The following is a 19026-nucleotide window of genomic DNA, read 5'->3' as shown; positions in this document are numbered from 1 at the left end:
CCTCGGAGCTAAGTATGAAAGCAAGTTGTTTTGGATTTTTTTTAATTAATTTTAGTTTTTAAAACTTTTTTATAAAACAAAATTTAGACTGAGTATCTTAAGGTAATACTTTGTTTAAGACGAAATTAGAGAAGTAATGTATAAGATATAAATGATAGTAGACAAATGAAGTAAAATAGAAAGCTTGTTTGGATGGACAAAAATGCAAGAGTAAATAATAAGTAATTTTATCTTTAGTTGGAACAGTGAAAAGAATAGAAAAAAAGAAGATAAAATTACATAAATGATATTTGAGACATACAAAATTTTACATGTCTTTTATTTTTTATATTTTTTAAAAACATACAAAAACTTAAATTATTATTATTATTTTATATTTATAATATATATTAAATTAATGTAAATATGTTATTTTACCATTATTTAAAATTACAAGATATAAAAGTTTTTGTTATAAATAATAATATGGTGACATATGATATTTATTTAATACACATTGTAAGGAAAAAATAGTTATAAAAAAATAATTGTAACTGGAAAAGAATCATAAGAAAATGAATTTTTGTAAATATAAAATAAAAAAAAAGAAAGAAAAATAATGAAAGATAATATTAAATTAATATAAAAGATTTATATTATTTTTTTATCATTTTAAGAAAGAATATGATTGAGCAGTAAAAAGTCTAGATGGGGAGATATATAAGGTTTTTAAACGCTGTTTTTATGTATTTTTTTAAATTGCATTTGTCGTTAAAGATAACGGGATTCCTCAAATGTGTCGGAATATTACTAGTACTCGAACTGAATAGCAGTACGTATTATAATACCATGTTCTCCCGTTTGTTTTCAATTTATCTATTTTTTATACAAACATCCTTTATGATAGTTTCAATTTTATTTTTTGATCATGTCCTCATCTATGCTTATTTTAAAACTTAACAATTTTATCATATAGGAGAAACAAAGGTTAATGTCCATCATATTAGAAAGTTCAAACATTAATTACATTTCTTAATTCATGCTTATTTTTTTCAAAGTAACAAGTGAAAAAATATAAAGGGACTAAAATGGAAGAGGCCTAATTGCTTATAAGAATAACAAGATATTGTTAGTTGTGATAGATAGATAAATAGAGTTACCTCTTCAGATTATTACAAAATTGCAAATATTAATCGATTACTCATTGTTTTTTAACTGTTAATTTTCAGTTTGGCAAACTCGTTTTTTGTATCATAAAAAGCATAGTTAATAAATTTTCAAAATCTAAGCGAACATTAAAAAAATTATATGAAACAAAATTATAGATATATGTAATGTCATCATGAAGTAATCTGGGCCCTTTCTTGTCTTATTATTAAAAGAATGACTAGTACTTCCTACACCCCACCAGATTTCTTCCATCTCCTCATCACTTCCGAAAACTATTATCCGGAACACAATAAATAATTCCGGAAAGCAATCTTCCTTTTCTATGACGGAAAATTTTTCCGGAAAGCTTCTTGATGGGATGGGTGAAAATTTTGATTGGGTGTAGAACCTAAAAGAATATATATCAAAATTCATTTTGTTTGACAGTAACAGGCTAAAATAGAACTCGAAAGTAATAAAATAAAACGAAAACTTAAGTAAAGCCATAAAGTCCATAAACAATGTCTTTTGTTAAGAGAAGTATTGGTGAAATTCCTATCTTTCTACGTACAAAATCTTATCATCCTACGAAAAAGAAGGTACCAATGAGTGACAAATGCGGATAAAAAGGACGGGGAAGTTTTTAGGGAAAGGACTTGTATGCTTTTGACTCCCACCCAAAAGATAGGTCTACTATGTCATCCCCTTTTCAAAGAAAGAGATAAATTTCTAATGAATACAATATTCTTTGTGGAAGTCAAAGCAGAAAAAAAAAATCAGTTTCCCCGTAATAAAATCTAACTAAAAATGGTTTCATGTCTGGACAATGGTGAGTGGCATTCGGTGAATTCTGCTACGAAATCTGTCCGTCTGGGCGTGGCAACAGAAAACTAAAGCCAGTGTTTTCACGTAATAGTTGTGGGGGCTCTAAATCAGACATCTCGATCAGTTCCTTCGACTTCGCCAAATCATCAACAGAAAACGGAATGCTGCAAAGCATATGCTTACACACGGTAAATGTCAATGTCAAATTTTTAATATAATAACTAGAAGCCTTTAATATAGATAGAGTTTTGGTCTTATTCTACTATATTCACTAAAATCAATATTTTATTCAGTAAAAATTAAATACACCCGTGGTTCCTCTCCAGTCAATGTGCAGGCATAAAAATAAGTTGGTAGTTAAATGCAGGAGCATGGTAATTGTAGTTTAGTCTCTACGGGTGAGTTTTATATTCTTGAGAAAGGGACGAGATATAAAACTCAACTCGCCCCACCTGTATGTAACGGTAACCCGAACTTTTTGTACAGGGTTTAATTCATTAGTTTCGAATATCATAACTAAAAACAGCCTAGCAATTGATATCTGAGTTGAATTGAAGGGAGCACACTGCAATACTCTTGCCAAGCTAAGCCCTTGGAGGCGCCACAAGATCACATTAGTTGTCTTATTTTTTTTGCACTTAGTCATAGCTTTAGTTTAAACTAATTATGAGAATTATTGGTCATTCATGGAACATTAAATGTGAGCCAAATAAAACATTAGTAAGAGTTTAAAAAACAAGATGAAAATCTGAACAGCTTTTATTTCATGGTTGAACAATGCCCTGCTTACCTTGAATCATCATCCAACAGGAAAGAATTACTGACTGCGTTATTAGAATCTTCAGTCATCAACTCTCTCATATTGGATATAACCTAGAAGAAAACAAAGATACACAAAGCTCATCATAGTTTTTATGTACGTCTTCGATATGAAGTTATCATGGCTTTCTGGCATAGACGATTTTAAATCTAGTTTGAGTAATAGTATAAAGACATACATCAGGGGATACGCTATGTGTGCCATATTTGTCATCCCAGTACATGGTGCTAATCCGATACAGCTGCTGTATGCTGAGGACCTGTGAATAGTGAAGAATATTAGGTATTCGGGAAAGTGAATTTTAAAGTAGAAAGTGAAAGATGCTTTAACTTACTGGGCAGAGGTCATGACTTATTTCATGCAGCGTTTTCCTTGGTTTCTGATGTATGACCTAAATTGGGAACACCAGTTTTTAAAATTTACTATCTGACCATTAGAACAAGACCATGCAGATGGATACAGGCAAGATAGATACCAAAAATCCAATAGCCTGTCTTATATGTCTGAGTTCATCCCATGCCGAACCACAGTACTGCATCCCCGACAGAGAAGGGAGGGGTGAGGTTAGTATTTATACCTTATTAAAAGAAAGAATCGCAAAGCATAACAGTACTGTAAAGTAATGCACCTCATCTGTAGCGCCAGAGCACCAATCCTCCAATTCACCCAAACCAGATTTCACATATTCTCCGTTACTAAATGAGCAGCACTCCCGTCTTAGAAGAAGACTACAAAAAAAAATGAAGATGCGACATTATAAAAAGGAGACTTAGATTTCCAGAACCAAAAAGAACCCCAATACAACGGAAGTCGAAAAGGCTAACCTGTTAAAAAGTTGGACGTTGATGAAAGAAAAAATTTGAGTGAACACCTTACGAACCAAATATGGGGGAACCTGCCAAAACAAAGCAGAGATTGGATAAAGCCGAACGAACTTATTTTACTCCAACAACACTAAATAATACCTGAATAATAATAGCTCACCAAAGAAAAAATGATAGAAAAAGATAAAATAAATTTACCTCATCCAGTATCACAAAATCATGTAGAACACTTCCGATATATACTAGCTCCATTTTATATAACATTTCAAAGACATAAATATGTTTTCAGTCCACGTAAAATAAATTTATTTACTTTGTTCTTTATAAAATAATTTCTTTATTTTTTGTCACTCTAAAATTAAAAAAACAAATGTTTTTTTTCCCTAGTGTTATGTGTTTATTGAAAAGTCAAGTGATCATCTAAGTGACCCTTGGCATATGATAAAATGTTGACATGTGAAGCTTTGAAAAGTTTTGCAAAATCTCTAAATAAATGTTATTTATCTTAATATCAATATTAGGAATAAAGACTAGTAATTTTAAATTTAAAAAAAAAAAAAAGATTGAAGACTATTTTATAGAGTTCAAAATCAAAGCTTACTTATTTTACATTAAATAGACATTGTTAAGCCTATTGGAAATGAGAAAAAAAAATGACTAATTTAGGAGACAAAAGGGAGATTGTCTATTTCATTATAAAGCCTATGATTTCATTATAAATTATAATAATGTATTTAGTATGACGTTCATTTATCTATGCGCAGAGCCAGGCAGAGCCAGAACTGCCATTGCTAGCAAAATTTGTTGTGAGAAAGCACCAGTTAAAAAAGAAGATAAGAGAATAAAGTCAAACGAGGTTGGACTAACATGATTTGCTTTCAAAGTACTCAAGAATTTCCCAAGGCTCTTAACTATCCCCTGCCAGTGAGCAATCAAAGCTTTCTGGGCTTCAGTGTTTGCAACTGAACGTGATGATCCTTTCACCAAGCTCGCTCTGGATGTTCTGGGTGCCTATCTCATCATGTCCAAATGGTACACATTGAATCAGTGAATTTGAAAGGCAATGCAGAAAGGAAAAGCTTTATAAATTTACTTTGTATCAATGAAGAAATTGTTATACCTGGATGCATAATCCAAGCAAGGGAGAAATTTCTTTCTTCAAGTTATCTCGAATCATTCCATATATCTTTTCCACATAAGCTGTAAGCTGCTGTTTGAAAAGGAGAGCAGGGTACTTGGCTTCAACTTTTAACGTATCTACACTGCTCATGCTACCATTGATTAGGGGAAGGGTGACTCCTGCTGGAGTTCCACGGAAACTCTGAAACAAAAGTAACAAAACTTTAATTGTCTAAAGATGGAAAGTTTTGAATTCCGTTTAATTAAGTAGTTGAATTTACATGTGTCACCCTCCCGAACAGACTCCCTGATGAAGATCGACGACGTTGAGGAGCCATTCCAGCTGCACCACTTGCCTTTAGTGTGCGCTGTAGTAACAAGACCAGTGTAGAGGCATTGGATAACCAATAAGCCAAGACATCATTATTATCTTGCGTCTGAGGTCAAATTAAACTTATTAGTGACAATAAACATGATAAGGGAGGAAATAATGAGAACTATTACACCAGTTTAGCATTTTACACCTCAACTGCGTGACCAACTGTTTGGATTAGACGATCAAAAACGCTAGTACGGTCCACTTCAAATGATCTCCAATGCAAGAGGCATTTGTATATGATACAAGCAGCAACTGGCCTATTCCCAGAAAATCCTAGGTTTTGTTGAATGCTTCTAATGAGTAACTCTTGATTCTCCTGTTGTTTCTCATTAAGTGACTTCTGTGGTTTATCATCCACTTCAGAATGTTCCCTATGGTTCATTGATGTGCTATGCATATCCTGATTAGTTTATGAAGTGAGAAAGAAAACAAGTCAAATACTCATATACATATCCTAGACAAGTAACAGATTTAAAAAAAAATTAGTTACCAAAGTTGACTTTGCTTCTGTTCCAACATGTCCACCATCTGGTCGCTATAAACAGAGACAAGAAAATGTCATATCCAATCTTTACATTTATACTTTTATTAAGTTTGAGATTCATTACAAAGAGTACCTGTATAACGGATCTAGAACGTCCTGAGAGGAACTTATTGGGTGCCATTGACACAGCTTGTTGACGTAGAACTTGATTCTCTGATTCTGAATTAGCAACTTTCTCTTCTAGCCTAATCAAAGAAATGAGATTTTGGTCATTCATCTCACCAAACTAAGTGTAGATACATACCATCCATATATTACTTTTCAAGATAAGATTTTAAAAAATTTGTTATAGATTTATCCAGAATAGTATAACATTAATAATAAGTAATTATACTCAAATAGGAAGAGAGAGAAAGACAGAAAGAACAATGTTCGATCACTTTACCAATAATATTATCATACTTCTCGTGAAAAAGAAACTCCAAAAAGAATTGGGTACACTCTAATCCAAAGGTTTCCTTGTTGATTAGCGTGGGAAAACAGTGACATTAAGTTTACTTTTTCTTATTTATATTACCTGGTCATGGATTCTTGTAGCTGACGAACCTTCTTCTCTGTGTCTTCTAATAATTTACTCTTTTCTTCACAATAAGCTTGGGACTCTTCATATTTCATTTCAAAGTCATCAGCTTTCTGTTTCTCTGACTCAAGGGAGCTCTGAGAAGATAAATCCAATTTAGATGAGAAAACCATTATAACAGAACTTAATTACAATGCTATAAACTCAAAAAGAAAGTATGCTCCTTAGGCATAAACATTTAAACCTTCTTATTATTGGAGATTGCATACCAACAAATGATATTACCAAATTATAATATATAAGTGAATACAAACCTTATATTACAAATTAGTTTTATAATATTGAATTAGGTTTAAAACTCACAGTATTTGAGATGGTATACAAAGAATTGGAAGGACATATTAGGACAATTCAAAATGTTTATGACAGAAAGAAGTGGAAACCCATTTCATGGGGACCACAGGCACACGCACACTGATTTTCCTGATAACAGAATTGCCTACGTGGCAGGGGGAGGGAATGTAGGGAATCGTTTACGTTTTGGCGAGAGAATAGGGAGTATAAGGGTAGTATTACGTGATCTTTTGGGGAGGCTGCTTTTGGGTGGGAGAAAACAGATTTTGGGCTGAGATTTGGTAATAGGACCGACGTTTTCATTGTTACTTTGTTTTTTAGATGAAGAAATAATACAAGGGATTCCCTTTCGTTACTTTTCTGTATTTTTTGATACCTATCAGTATCAAAGCCAAGTTAGGCCTAAAACCCACACTTCCAAAACTTATATTCCTTGGTATAGTAATATGTCAATTAAGATATTTACATGACTCTAACAACCAAAGCTTTTAGGATGGTTGGGCTTCAATACAGTATAAAACCTTCCATGATCAATTAGTGAAGTTGGCCTTCATTGTCTACATTTGAAGTTCAAAGGGTCTTGAAAGAATGTGTTACAAAGATATACAAAAATATTGTATCGATTGAAATCCGGAACTAGACTCTTTATTTGCCCCTCAATTGTTGAATTGTTGATTATAAATAAAGAATCATGAGTGGTCTAAACACACATCTCAGTTAATCCTTTTCTCACATATTATAAACTTTAAGATGATTAGCTTTTTACATTAACCATCTCATGTTCATCAATTATGAATCTATTTCGTCAATGTCAAGTACTTATTTGAAAAAAGAATGCACAATGATACCAACTTACCTTTTGTTTCTCATAGCAACAAATGGGAATAAATATTGTTTCTCCCCTTTATACTGAAGATCTAGTAAAACTACTTTCATTCGCATATGAATGAATACACTGAACTCTGAAGTGCACTGCAAAGGTCTTTAATGAGATGCATAATTTAGCTGTGTACCAGTAGGTCTATATAATGTCACTTGGAAATAGGGGTATTCTAGGAAATAAGAGCATCTTATGTGCAGTTCATCTTTTTAATGTTGTTTCTCTTTTTAATAAGACCCTAGATATTTTGTACAGTTAGTTTTAGTGCATCTTCCCACTGAATAATCAAACCATTGAAATTTTTTTCTGGTCGTAGCTAAAGTATGCGCATTCCTTATACTTTGTTGAAATTTGTGCTAATCAACCAATGAAAAGTAGTAAGAGGCAAAAGAATTGATGAACCACTACACGAATGATACAAGTTGTGTGTTGAAGCATATATTGTCTAAACAATATTTAATTATTATTAAGAAGCATTTTATGCAGAAATACAAACATGGTTGAAATTAAGGTCACCTAACAGAGATTAAGTGTTGTAAAATCAATTTTTCTTACCTTTAGACTCTCAATTTCCACTGTTAGTGATTCAATCTTCTGAGTGTCTTCAACAATCACCTGCGTTTCTTTAACAACAGGGGGTGCTTCATCAATAGCTTTCTTTGCAGCCTCACGCTCCTTTATAAGTAATGCATTGGTTTCATCAAATTTGTTCTGCATCTCCTGCAGTAAATTCTGCACTTTTGCTATCTCTTGTGCTTTGGATTCTTCTAGGTTGCTCTACAGGATTCCAAATAGTTTTCTTTAGGGCTGCTGTCTTATGCTGAAATTGATCTTCCAAAATTTATGTATCTGCAAAGCGTATATCTCACCCTTAAACTTTTCTCTAGTTGAAGACGCCAAGTGAGTTCCTCCACTCTTTTTTCAAGCTTGTCCTTTGCCTCTTTAAGTGCACCAGTTTCTCTTGCAGCCTAGCAAATGGACAGGAACGTTAACTGAGAGTAGAAAGAGAGATATCAAAGAATTAGGAATAATAAAGTGAGGTTTGTGGCTTTGTGCTACTTTAACATTAAAAAATGAGTCATATAGGAGCAGCTTAATTGGTTTCATTCTACCATTCACAAAACTACCAAAAAGAAAAAGGACTGTACATGTCACGTGATGGGGTACTTTTTCCTCTGTTTAGTAGAAGATTTATTTTATATCTACCACATATTTCATATTAAAGATATGATTAATAAAAGAAGTTAAAATAGAAAATAGAATGAAAATGAAATTTTTGGCTCCTATAATAAGAAATGAAGGTAAAATCCAATTTGTATTTTGTATAGAGGACAATTTTATCTTGTTTTCCCTTTATCATGATAATAATGACGATAAACAAATATATGAATATAAAACTACAAACCTTTCTGTTATTATGAAACTTGCTTTTGTAACACAAAACATCAGATATTATATTTTTCCTTAAGTGACTTCAGTTATATAGGTTGGATGCATTTGCATTTTCATTGTCCTGTTTCTCATGATTAAGACAGGATGGTTAAAAAGGCAATGGAAAATAAAGAAATTTACCATTTTCAGTTTCCTAAGTTCTCTCCTGGCCATGAGACCCCTCCATCGGCATTGGGTGACAATTGAACCTTTCTTGAGCTTCTTATAATATGAAGCAGCTTTGTGGCACTGCCACTGAGCCTGCAATTTTTCAAGAGTTTAAATATTTAATACTGACAACCCTTCTCAATGTTCCTAATCATATAGCAGTCAGCTATGACCTGAATAATGATGGAAGCCTTAGCCTGTTTCCTAAATCTGAACTCCTTGAGGGAAGCAATTGCCCTTAAAGCCGTTTGCACAGTAAGCACTGATGCTTTGAGTTTAGTATAGGATTTCATAGCTCCATATCTACGTATATTCTTCTGAATTTTCACTGCAGCTGCATCCCTTCTCAATTTGTTATAAAATTTGAATGCAAGTCTTCCTGCAAAACATATTATGAATGTGAAAAACCTATAGAGAACGGAGACCGATTAAGCAGTAAGATGTCCCAGATAACTGAGGCACACCATTCTATTTAGGGAAGTCCATATTATTGACCTATCCTAAAAAAATGATTTAGGTTGTGCCTTTTATAATATTTCACCTCTCCAAAGAGCCTGCATAATTGTAGTGTTCTTGCGTAGTGCAAGATAATGTTTACGAGCTTGATGGGTTCGTATACGCCGTTGAATAGTTTTTGCTGCATTACCAAGCATTTGAGCTCTCCGTGCATCTAGTTCAGCCATCTGACCAGCTCTTAGGAAAACCTTTGTTTGTCCAATCTACACAATTGACAGCCAATCAAATGAACATTGTGCCATTGAATGCGACTGGAGCATAACATACATATATAAATGTCATGAAAATGCACAATACCATTGTTGGCATTATTTAATTATAGCCAAAAAGAGGTATTATATATTAATGATAAGAGTGAAATAATAAGGTGTAACATTTTGAAGTACCTGATATCCTTTAAGCCCTGCTTTTTCCAGAATCTTCAGGCAAACAGTCTTCTCATCATGACTGCCCATAGGTGAAAAAACAGCAGTTTAGCACTCAATTTGGAACCAAAATGTTGGTTGTAAAGACCAAAATTCCTTCTCCTTTTGTACAATGGTTACAGAAGAAGAGTTCTTACTGTATTTCTGTGATCTCTGGAGCAAGAAGGGAAAATCGGTTTATAAATTCAAAGAAAGCTCGGCGCGTAGGGTAGCCAGCACAACTGATTCTGATTGCCTCTAAAACACCCTGTATGGGCAAGCATTAGAGACCACCGAAGAAAGGTTGAAAATGTGACTATACCAGGACCATACTTTTGTACTAGCCATCACACAGATTGAAGTAAAGGAGGAATATCAAGTTATATTTTCAAACCATACTCACACCACAGCGAAGTTGCTGCATGACATTGGAATTCTCAAAAATTGCAGGCTTGAGGAGGTTGTTTGGTTTCACACATCTAACGTAATGAGGCTGTGTAGAGCTTAGTATTTCCATTAATTGCTGTAGTTGCAGCTGCACCATTCAGGATAAGAAAGCATGGTTAGCTTCATGATTAAAATATTACAGTTCAATTTGTAAGCCCTGACATGGGTGCATGTTGATGCATGATGCTTTTTTATTTTTGTAGACTAAATCCATACATCTAACAATGAAGACCAAGAAAAGAATGACACCTTAAATCGAGAACCAATTGAAGAAAATTTAGAGGATTTGGATGTCTCCTCTGGAAGTGGAGGAAAAAGGCCTGCTACAAATGGACAATTGGAAGCACTCAATAAATCTTGATGCTCAGCAACCACGTAATCTTTGTTTTTGTCTAAAAACTGATCAGACTGGTAGTGCACCTGCAAATTTATGACAGTAGAAATGAATATACAACAATTTCTCATTTTTTTTTTGCTGAAGTTGGCGCTGAGATCAAATAATACCTCGCCAGCATAATGAGAAATAATGAAATTTGTTCGAGACAGTTTTGGCTTAACAAAGCGTTTGTGATTCTTAAATGTCTGATAAAGTTTGTTTGAAAATGTTTCATGTGTGGACTTTGGAAACATACTGCAAGAAAAGAGAGGGAAGTTAGAATGAAGGAGTTATCAATATCTTTGTATCAAAAACGTTGTAAAACAATACGGTAAAAGGTGGTTCATGTCACCGCAAGGAAAGGGATAAAATTTAACTAGCAAGGTATAAATCTCCATCCTTTAATGAAGAAATTCAAGGGAGGAAACAATATTTTACCAAGCCTCATCAAGGAGTGCAATTATTCCTCCAGGTTTCTGTAAAAATGAAAAACAATATAAGAGATTAGTACAAAAAGAAAAAGACAACTGGAATGATAACCTGAAAAAGGGATTGAATTTAGACAGATTGCAAAATAACCCAAATTACAACCAAGTGAAAGACCAATCAGTAACAGCAGTTAATTGTAAATTAAAGAGATTGTATGTGATACACAATAGGGCTCTTGTGTTCACGTTCACCCTCACTCCCATCCCTTCTCTTGCTTCTCCTCCTTTACAAATGTTTCCAGTGATGTAAATCTTTAGTTAGCAGAATTTCATTATTTAAAGGAAATGCATTGTCCCATAGAATAGGTTGTGGAATGGAATTTAATAAGACAATAAGCGAATGAAAAGCATAGTAGCAAGAGTTTTCTATTTCATTAAGTTTTGAAACATAGAAGTTGACTACTTTCTAACTAAAAAATCATAGAGTGAGAGAAAAAGGAAATACAATGGGACCTTTTCAATAAGGTCCAAGACATCTTGGTTGTCAACAAATTCAATGTAGCTCCAATTGATCCGCTCCTTCGTGTATTCTTCTTGCTCCATCTTAAACACGTGCTGGAATTCATAATAAAAAGTATTTTAAGCAGGGAAAAGATGGTCATAAGAAAACATAAGTGCTTATCATGGTCTGAGATGTTGCCTGATTGAAATGTTGCTGCAGCTTCTCATTTGTGAAATTAATGCAGAACTGCTCAAAACTGCAGAGCATGATAAGCTGAAAATAAGTTGCAAAGGATTGAAAACAAGCAGAGGTCGTTGCTTTCAATATTTTCAGTAAGAGGAACGTTAGCAACACTCTTTCGAACACTGTCCTTATTATTGGGTTGAATTAATTGAAAATCACAATCTTAGATGGTCCCACTGCAAAATGTGGAGAGAGACTCCTTTAACGAAAAGTAGAACTCACCAAAAATTGTGAATTCCAATAAATCTTAATAAATGATAGTGTTGCTAGCATTTCTCTTTTCAACGATGTGAAGTACTTGTATAGATGGGCATGTTTCTTCTGAATTACATATTACCTGTTAGATTTAAAGCTTTCAAAACCATAGATATCAAGCACCCCAATCAAAGATTTAGAACTGGAGTCCTGTCCAATTGAATTATTAATCTTGTTCACCAACCTGTTAACCACCACATAAATGAACCCAAGATCAAAACCAGAATTCTAGATCCTTTACCTTGCTGTATTTTGTGCGTTCATTTCCCACTTTCAGCATCTTACCAGTCAAAGAGCCTAGAATAAATTGTTTTTGCCAAGCCATCTCTGCTGACTGCTGCACTTTCTGGATCAAGGCTTCGTTTTATAACTTCCTCAGGGGTGATCATGACACGCTTGCATAATGCATCTTCCAAGGAACCAGCATCGCACCTAATAAAGTGGGAGATCCAATGATGACAATCATCTTAAAGGCAGTTCAAAATCATATGGGTATGGGGAGTAACAATACAGAGGCATTCATACATAAGAAGCTCAGCAGTAGTTTTTAAGTGGAAATTGGCTTTATCATCTTTTGGAACTGATGAATCAACTTCCTTGCCTTTTGTAAAATCAATATTCCCTATATGAAGAATCGCAGCAACAACTCTGAAAATTGCTTCCTTACAGAAAAACGGCAAGTAGAGAGGTAAGAACCGCGAGGATAAATTTTCTGTTTTCTAGGCAAAAAGAAGCTAATTTCATGCTCATGCAAAAGAAATACCTGTTCTTTTTGGCTTATTCCAACAATATCCATAGCTCTCCTGGTAGCAAGATACTCACGAGAATCACTTATATCAGCCAGGTCATAGCATTTTGACTGGTTAAGGTAATGAAATGTTGTAGGACTTCCTAATTTGTATTTATCAATTTCCTGTTAGCAAACATTGCAATGAGTTGACATAATTAAAAAAAATCCCTCAAAAAGTAGATTATGCAGAAAGTAACCTCCTGGGGTGCAGCACAAAGAAAATAAAAGCAGTGGTAGTTGCGTTCAGGATCATTAATCTGGCAGACCCGAGATCTCTCCAGAAGGTATGTTCGAATGGCTGCTCCCGAGATTCTACCACTCTTGTCAAATTGGATCTCAACAAATTTACCAAAACGACTGCAAAATTAAGAAATGGAGAATTTGAACTAATTTATCAATAAGAAATTGAACTTAAATACACATCATGTAGAAGTCAATGTTTCAATTTGGAAAGAAAAATTGATAAACAGAAATTAAGTTAATTGTTGTTATTAACATATTATATTCTGGCAGTACAATATAGAACTGGGGGATTGCAATGAGACAAAATGGAAACCATATCAGATCAGGTTATGGAGGAGAGTGAAACACAAACAATCCGTTATTGCCCACATGTCACAAACACAACAAAAATAATCTATACATCAGGGTTTCTCGTAGAAGTAAATCAAGGGCTTATTTACTTCCCAGCCGTAAGACTTACCTGGAATTGTTATTCCTGACAGTTTTAGCATTGCCAAATGCTTCCAGAACTGGATTTGACTGCACTCAGATTAGTTAACACAGAAGTCTTAGATGAGTCAAGTTTAAGACAAAAAAGAAAGGGTGAATATCATAGTTTGAAATAAAAGAATGAACACTTGTTAGACTTAAAAAAAGGGTAATTTGTTCAATCATACTTCAAGAACTTGTTGCTCAACAGTTCGACCTTCAGTGGCAGCCCTACCACCTAAGAAGGCAAGATATCTCATAAGCATTTTTGTAGTTTCAGTTTTACCAGCTCCACTTTCCCCACTGACCAAAATTGAATTGCTTTTTCCTTCGTGAATCATTGCCCTAGTATTAATGAAATCATTAGTCTAAATTTAGTCAGAGAAAGAATCCGAAAATGGATAAATAGGAGAGTTTAGATTACCTATATGCAACATCAGCAATGGCAAATACATGAGGACTTAACTCTCCAAATGGTGCTCCCTTGTATTGTTGCATCATGTGGGAATCATAAATATGAGGTAGCCTTTGGAATGGATTTATTGCAATCAGTATATTACCAGTATAAGTCTGCAACGGCAATTAGTAAAATAGGTAACAACTTGTTAGACAAATAAACAGTGCTGGATTTTATCATATTAAAGGGAAGAGAGACATACATATATTTCATTCAATTCATATCTAGTTTTTAAGTTCTGCAGGACTCCGGGCTCATGCAAATATGAAAGCTTAGTCATATCATCCACTCCACCTGCAGGAGCTTCCATATCTTTGGGATATATTTTTGATAACTTTGTCACCACCTAGAAAAAATAAAAATTAAAACATGGGCAATGATTCATTGCCTTACCACAATATTTTGCACCTTTTACCAATCAAAAACAGGCAATAGAAAAAATAATCGACGAGTATAATAAACAATTATTTGTCTAACTAAAGAACAAATCCCCAATGGTGATAACCCAAACAAAGTAGAAAAAAAGATAAGAAAACAAGAGACATGGTCATAATTTAGCTTACAAGCGCAACAGCTTTTACAATATTTCCAGGAAGTTAAACATTAACAACATTCCACAGATCCTGGATCATGTCTTCAAAGGATATAAGGGATGGGACAAGACTGGGTGGATGTGGGTTTCACTATCCACACTACATCTTTGAAGAAAAATTCATCATCATCCTCATACTTAATGGTTATGAAATTTGTCTCATCCAATCGAGAAACGAGTATACTTGTTCCCGCGCTCATACCCGTTTCTTTATTGTTCCAAATATTAATTAAATAAATTTTTTAGAAAAAATAAAAATAACAACAAAGAAACATCATTTTATCAAGTATTTAATGTTAAAAGGTTACACATTTTATTTTCTCCAATGTCAAATATCAATAAAGAAATTATAATTATATAAGTATCAAATAAAAATATTAAACCACAATTGAATAAATGTCAAATAATAAAAAAATGATTAAATGTACGCCTTACAAATAAGTTATGAAACCAAAGACCAAAAATAAGTTAATATAAGTTTTTCATTTTAGCTAATAAATTAAATACGTTTTGGTATTTTAAAACAAGAATGGGTGAGGACTAGAACTGGTATTGGTATGGGGAGAGGGATGAGACAGATATCCATGTACATGCTTATCCCCGTTCCCATATCTAATTTAAAAAATTGAGTATTACTCATACCCATATATGTACCAAGTCAATGCAAAGATTTTCCATCAAAGTTGGGACGAGTTCGGACAATACCTCAGGACATGTTCATTTGTCATCCCTATATAAAGTATTGTGGTTAGATTTATATATGCTTATGTTGCTCTTGAGGTTTTGTTAAAACAAGAGATGGCATTGGGCAGTAAAGAAGAATCTAAAGGCATATTTTGTCTTTCTGGGGTCTATGTTATTACAGGTTGTTGCAAGCTCTTGTAAATTTTATGGATTACTTTCTTTTTCCCTCGTGTAAAAGGATTGATACTCCTTGTACCAAGTATAAAACATGGAGTTTGCTTGCTGACAAAAAAAATCCAAAACTGGGAATGTCAAGAACAAATAAAGAATATTTATTGTTGGATCTCTTCCTTAAGGTTCAGTGCTTTCACTTTCTTTTTTGTTTCTGCAAGCAATTATAGTACAGATTCAACTACAGACTGACAGTACAATAAACATAGACTGAGCACAACAGAGAAGTTAACCATTCTCATCACTGCTATTCGCTCTTTTATAACAACTTACTGGTGATAGAAAAAACGAAGTGAACTCCGTATGGAACTTATTCAAGAATGCAAAATAAGCACAAACCTTCTTTCCATTGGTTGTATGAATTTCAGCATCCTTTCCCTTGATATTTGATACCTGTCCATCAATCCAAGATACATCTGGATCTTCAACCCAGACATGAGAACCCACAGTAATATTCACTGGATTCCCCTGCAAATGGAGATAAGAAAACAACATCTTATCAATTCAAAAACCAGCACAGAACACATGCAATCCATGATAGAGTCAAAAAAATCCAATAAAGTTCTTAGACGTAAACTTTTAAACAGTCCGAGGCAATGTTAACGCATTATCCGTCCCTCGAATACACAAAGACGTCGAATCGATGCAAGCCTCACAGTGTTACAATGTATAATATCGGATACGAATACGTGTTGGATAGGAAATGTAACACAAATCGAACTACCGGTGTTACAACACAAGCATCCAAATGAAACATAGCATTTTGTTTTGCGCACAAACAGCATCAGCATAACGAGCTAACAAGCAATTGAATGATAAAGAGCAAATAGCAAACAGTTATTATAGTGATACAAAATTTCGAGGAATTAATTGTGCGATAGTTATAAATTGAGAAAGGATTGAGCGTAATCGAATGGTGCAGAAAATAGAAATGCAGGTAGGTTAAGATGAAGGAGTGTTACGTACCATTATTGAGGTGCAAAGCGGAGAGTGTTGGAGAGCTTAGGAAGCATAAAGAGAAGTATAGAAGGGAATGGCGATGGCGTGGTTGAGGCGTGAGGAGAAGGAAGGCGGAGATGGAAGGGTGCGTGAGGTGAAGGTGGTGCAGGTGGAAGTCGAAGTGAGAAGTGGAATGAGGATCGAATGGTTCTTGGAAAGGACGCGCCATTGTTCAACACCTCCTCCTGTAACTTCGCCACTTTCTTCTTCTTCCCTCTGCTTTCGCGCATTCGACTCCCCTCTCTCCCACTTTTAGCGCACTCGGTCCCTTCTCTTCTCTTCTCTTCTCCATACTTTCCATTCCTATAATGTAAAGATATTACCAAACAAATTTCCTTAATTTCAATTAATATTGGAAAAAGTCTTCATTTTCTGATAATTTTTCTTCATTTTCACATGTTTTTATTTAATCTAAATCATTTAACTTTCTAATTTTATTTGTAAAACTCTTATTTTTATTAGATTTTAATATTTAAAGAAATTTAGTGTTATAAAATAAGAAATAATTAATGTTTATTACAGATATTTTAACTCCAATATGATATAAAAATTATTTGCAACGATTTTATAAGTCGTTAAATGTCGAGGTGGTTTATAAAAATGAAAAAGTTTGAGAGTGTGTTATTTTTTAAGATGGACTTAAAGAGGGTGAGTGAATAAATTTTGAGGTAAAATTTTTGTTATTTTTTTCTTAAAGATTTGTAAATAAAAGTTAAGGAATTTAAGGTAAAATTCGTGAGAAAATTGTGAGTAATTTGATTAATATGATAAATAAAAAAATTAATATATTAAAATATAAAATCATTATTTTTCTCTTAAGATAAAAATTAATATACTATTACTATTATTATATATGTAATATATATTATTATTAAATATTACTAAAATTATTATATATAATATATATTATTATAATTTTACTATACATATAATATATTATTATTATTATATAATAAAATTATTAATTGTTTTTAGTCTTTTTGGAGAAATTTTAATATTCATAATCTCTACTGCTCTTAAAGGCTATTAAGCCCCCAAGACTAAGACCTCCTGCTACTCCTTACCACATGGTTGAATCCTCTCTACATGAGAAGAAAGACCATTGGAGTTTCAGGATGACCCCCAAGACTAAGCTTCTACTCTTATTCTTCACTAAGAATCTCACCAAGAGATCCTACACATATGGAACTTGGTTTACAACTTGTATCACCTTACCACCACTTATAACCATACACTTTTTGCTACATACATACTTGTTTGAACATCACAATGCAGTACTATCGATGCAAGGAAATACTTCACCAATCAACCACATAACACATCAATCAAACACAACAGGAGATGTAATTAAAGAACCAGACTCAACACTTGTCGCACAGCGCACCACCCTCGCATGGCGAGACTGGCGCTATTCACATAGCGCACCCACCCAGGTCGCCTTACGAATTAAGTCTGAATAAGCATCAGACTTTGGGTCTCTCGCATAGCGCACCCAGGTCGCTATGCGAAAGTCCAGACAGAGACCAACCCTCCCTAAACTCTCGCTATGCGCCCCACTCGCCATTCGAATTAAATGGGCAGTGGTCCCAGACCACCACCAGTCGCATAGCGACAGGACTCGCCAGGCGAGTCCACAAACAGAGAGCAACACCCTCTGATAATTCACACGACGAACCAGCTTGCACAGCGAATTACCCAGACAGTGAGCACTCTCTACAGGGTCTCGCTATGCGAGACAGCTTGCATAGCGACTATGCATCATCTGCAGAACGCGAATTCTACAGAATCACACACTCACCCTAGCCCTTACCATTTCCAGGCCTCTTGGCCAACTTCTAAGACTTCTAAATCGTGATTATATCCAAATTGAACCTGTTTATGTGATTCCTAACACTTCCCTAATGATTTTTAAGCGATTAAAACTTACTTTACTCTCTAGAACCTCTACATCAACAACCTAATGGCCTAAGATCCATTCTACTGTTTTTAACATGTTTTAGACCTTCATTATGTGCTTAACAAGTTACATTTAGCCCATTTAAGTTGCCCAGACTGTCCTATTCTGCTCTAGACCCCAAATGCCCAATTTCAACACCTCACTTCCCTTGAACTAACCTAAACTCCTGCCTAACTGTTAAACTATTCACCAAATTGACACTAAACCGGAATCTCGCCCCATCCCATTCCTACATGTTCACTTTACAGCCTTTTTCATTCATCCAAAACGATTCCCAAACAAACCACTACAGCCACATCAACCACATATCTCAGTTCATAACATCCAGTATGCTTAAAATATAAAATACAGTCCAACAACACATTAGTTCAGCAGTCAACATGTACCCCCATTTATAAAACAAATTCAACCAAAACAATTTAAAAATTATAACTAGCTCCCC

General features: G+C 34.1%; 1 protein-coding gene across 1 annotated transcript; it reads right to left on the bottom strand.

Annotated features, from left to right (window-relative positions):
- Positions 1–1604: 1604 nt before the first annotated feature.
- On the bottom strand, positions 1605–16920 carry LOC108345678 (myosin-11). The gene is made up of 38 exons (XM_017584345.2): positions 16595–16920; positions 15968–16096; positions 14324–14467; positions 14089–14234; positions 13853–14009; positions 13657–13715; positions 13151–13310; positions 12927–13076; positions 12689–12825; positions 12449–12595; positions 12246–12347; positions 11864–11921; positions 11677–11778; positions 11174–11211; positions 10864–10990; positions 10609–10779; positions 10316–10447; positions 10071–10180; positions 9895–9955; positions 9534–9711; positions 9166–9371; positions 8966–9085; positions 8263–8361; positions 7949–8170; positions 6157–6296; positions 5713–5824; positions 5586–5630; positions 5241–5495; positions 4998–5153; positions 4718–4918; positions 4465–4608; positions 3598–3668; positions 3402–3501; positions 3249–3305; positions 3108–3164; positions 2952–3032; positions 2744–2826; positions 1605–2117 (listed from the first exon to the last, which is right to left on the bottom strand). The coding sequence occupies exons 1-38, from the start codon at positions 16595–16597 to the stop codon at positions 1982–1984; spliced, it is 4596 nt and encodes a 1531-aa protein (XP_017439834.1). The 5' UTR covers positions 16598–16920; the 3' UTR covers positions 1605–1981.
- Between the last annotated feature and the right edge of the window lie 2106 nt (positions 16921–19026).

Source organism: Vigna angularis, chromosome 6 (assembly GCF_016808095.1).
Source record: "Vigna angularis cultivar LongXiaoDou No.4 chromosome 6, ASM1680809v1, whole genome shotgun sequence".
Taxonomy (NCBI): domain Eukaryota; kingdom Viridiplantae; phylum Streptophyta; class Magnoliopsida; order Fabales; family Fabaceae; genus Vigna; species Vigna angularis.
The sequence above is the reverse complement of the archived record's forward strand: the minus strand, read 5'-3'. Positions and strand labels throughout refer to the sequence as shown.

Coding starts and splice junctions, on each gene's coding strand:
- LOC108345678 (XM_017584345.2), bottom strand. Junction 14,010..14,088: donor ATTGCTGATGTTGCATATAG/GTAATCTAAACT, acceptor CATTAATACTAG/GGCAATGATTCACGAAGGAA. Junction 13,716..13,852: donor TTGAGCAACAAGTTCTTGAA/GTATGATTGAAC, acceptor ATCTGAGTGCAG/TCAAATCCAGTTCTGGAAGC.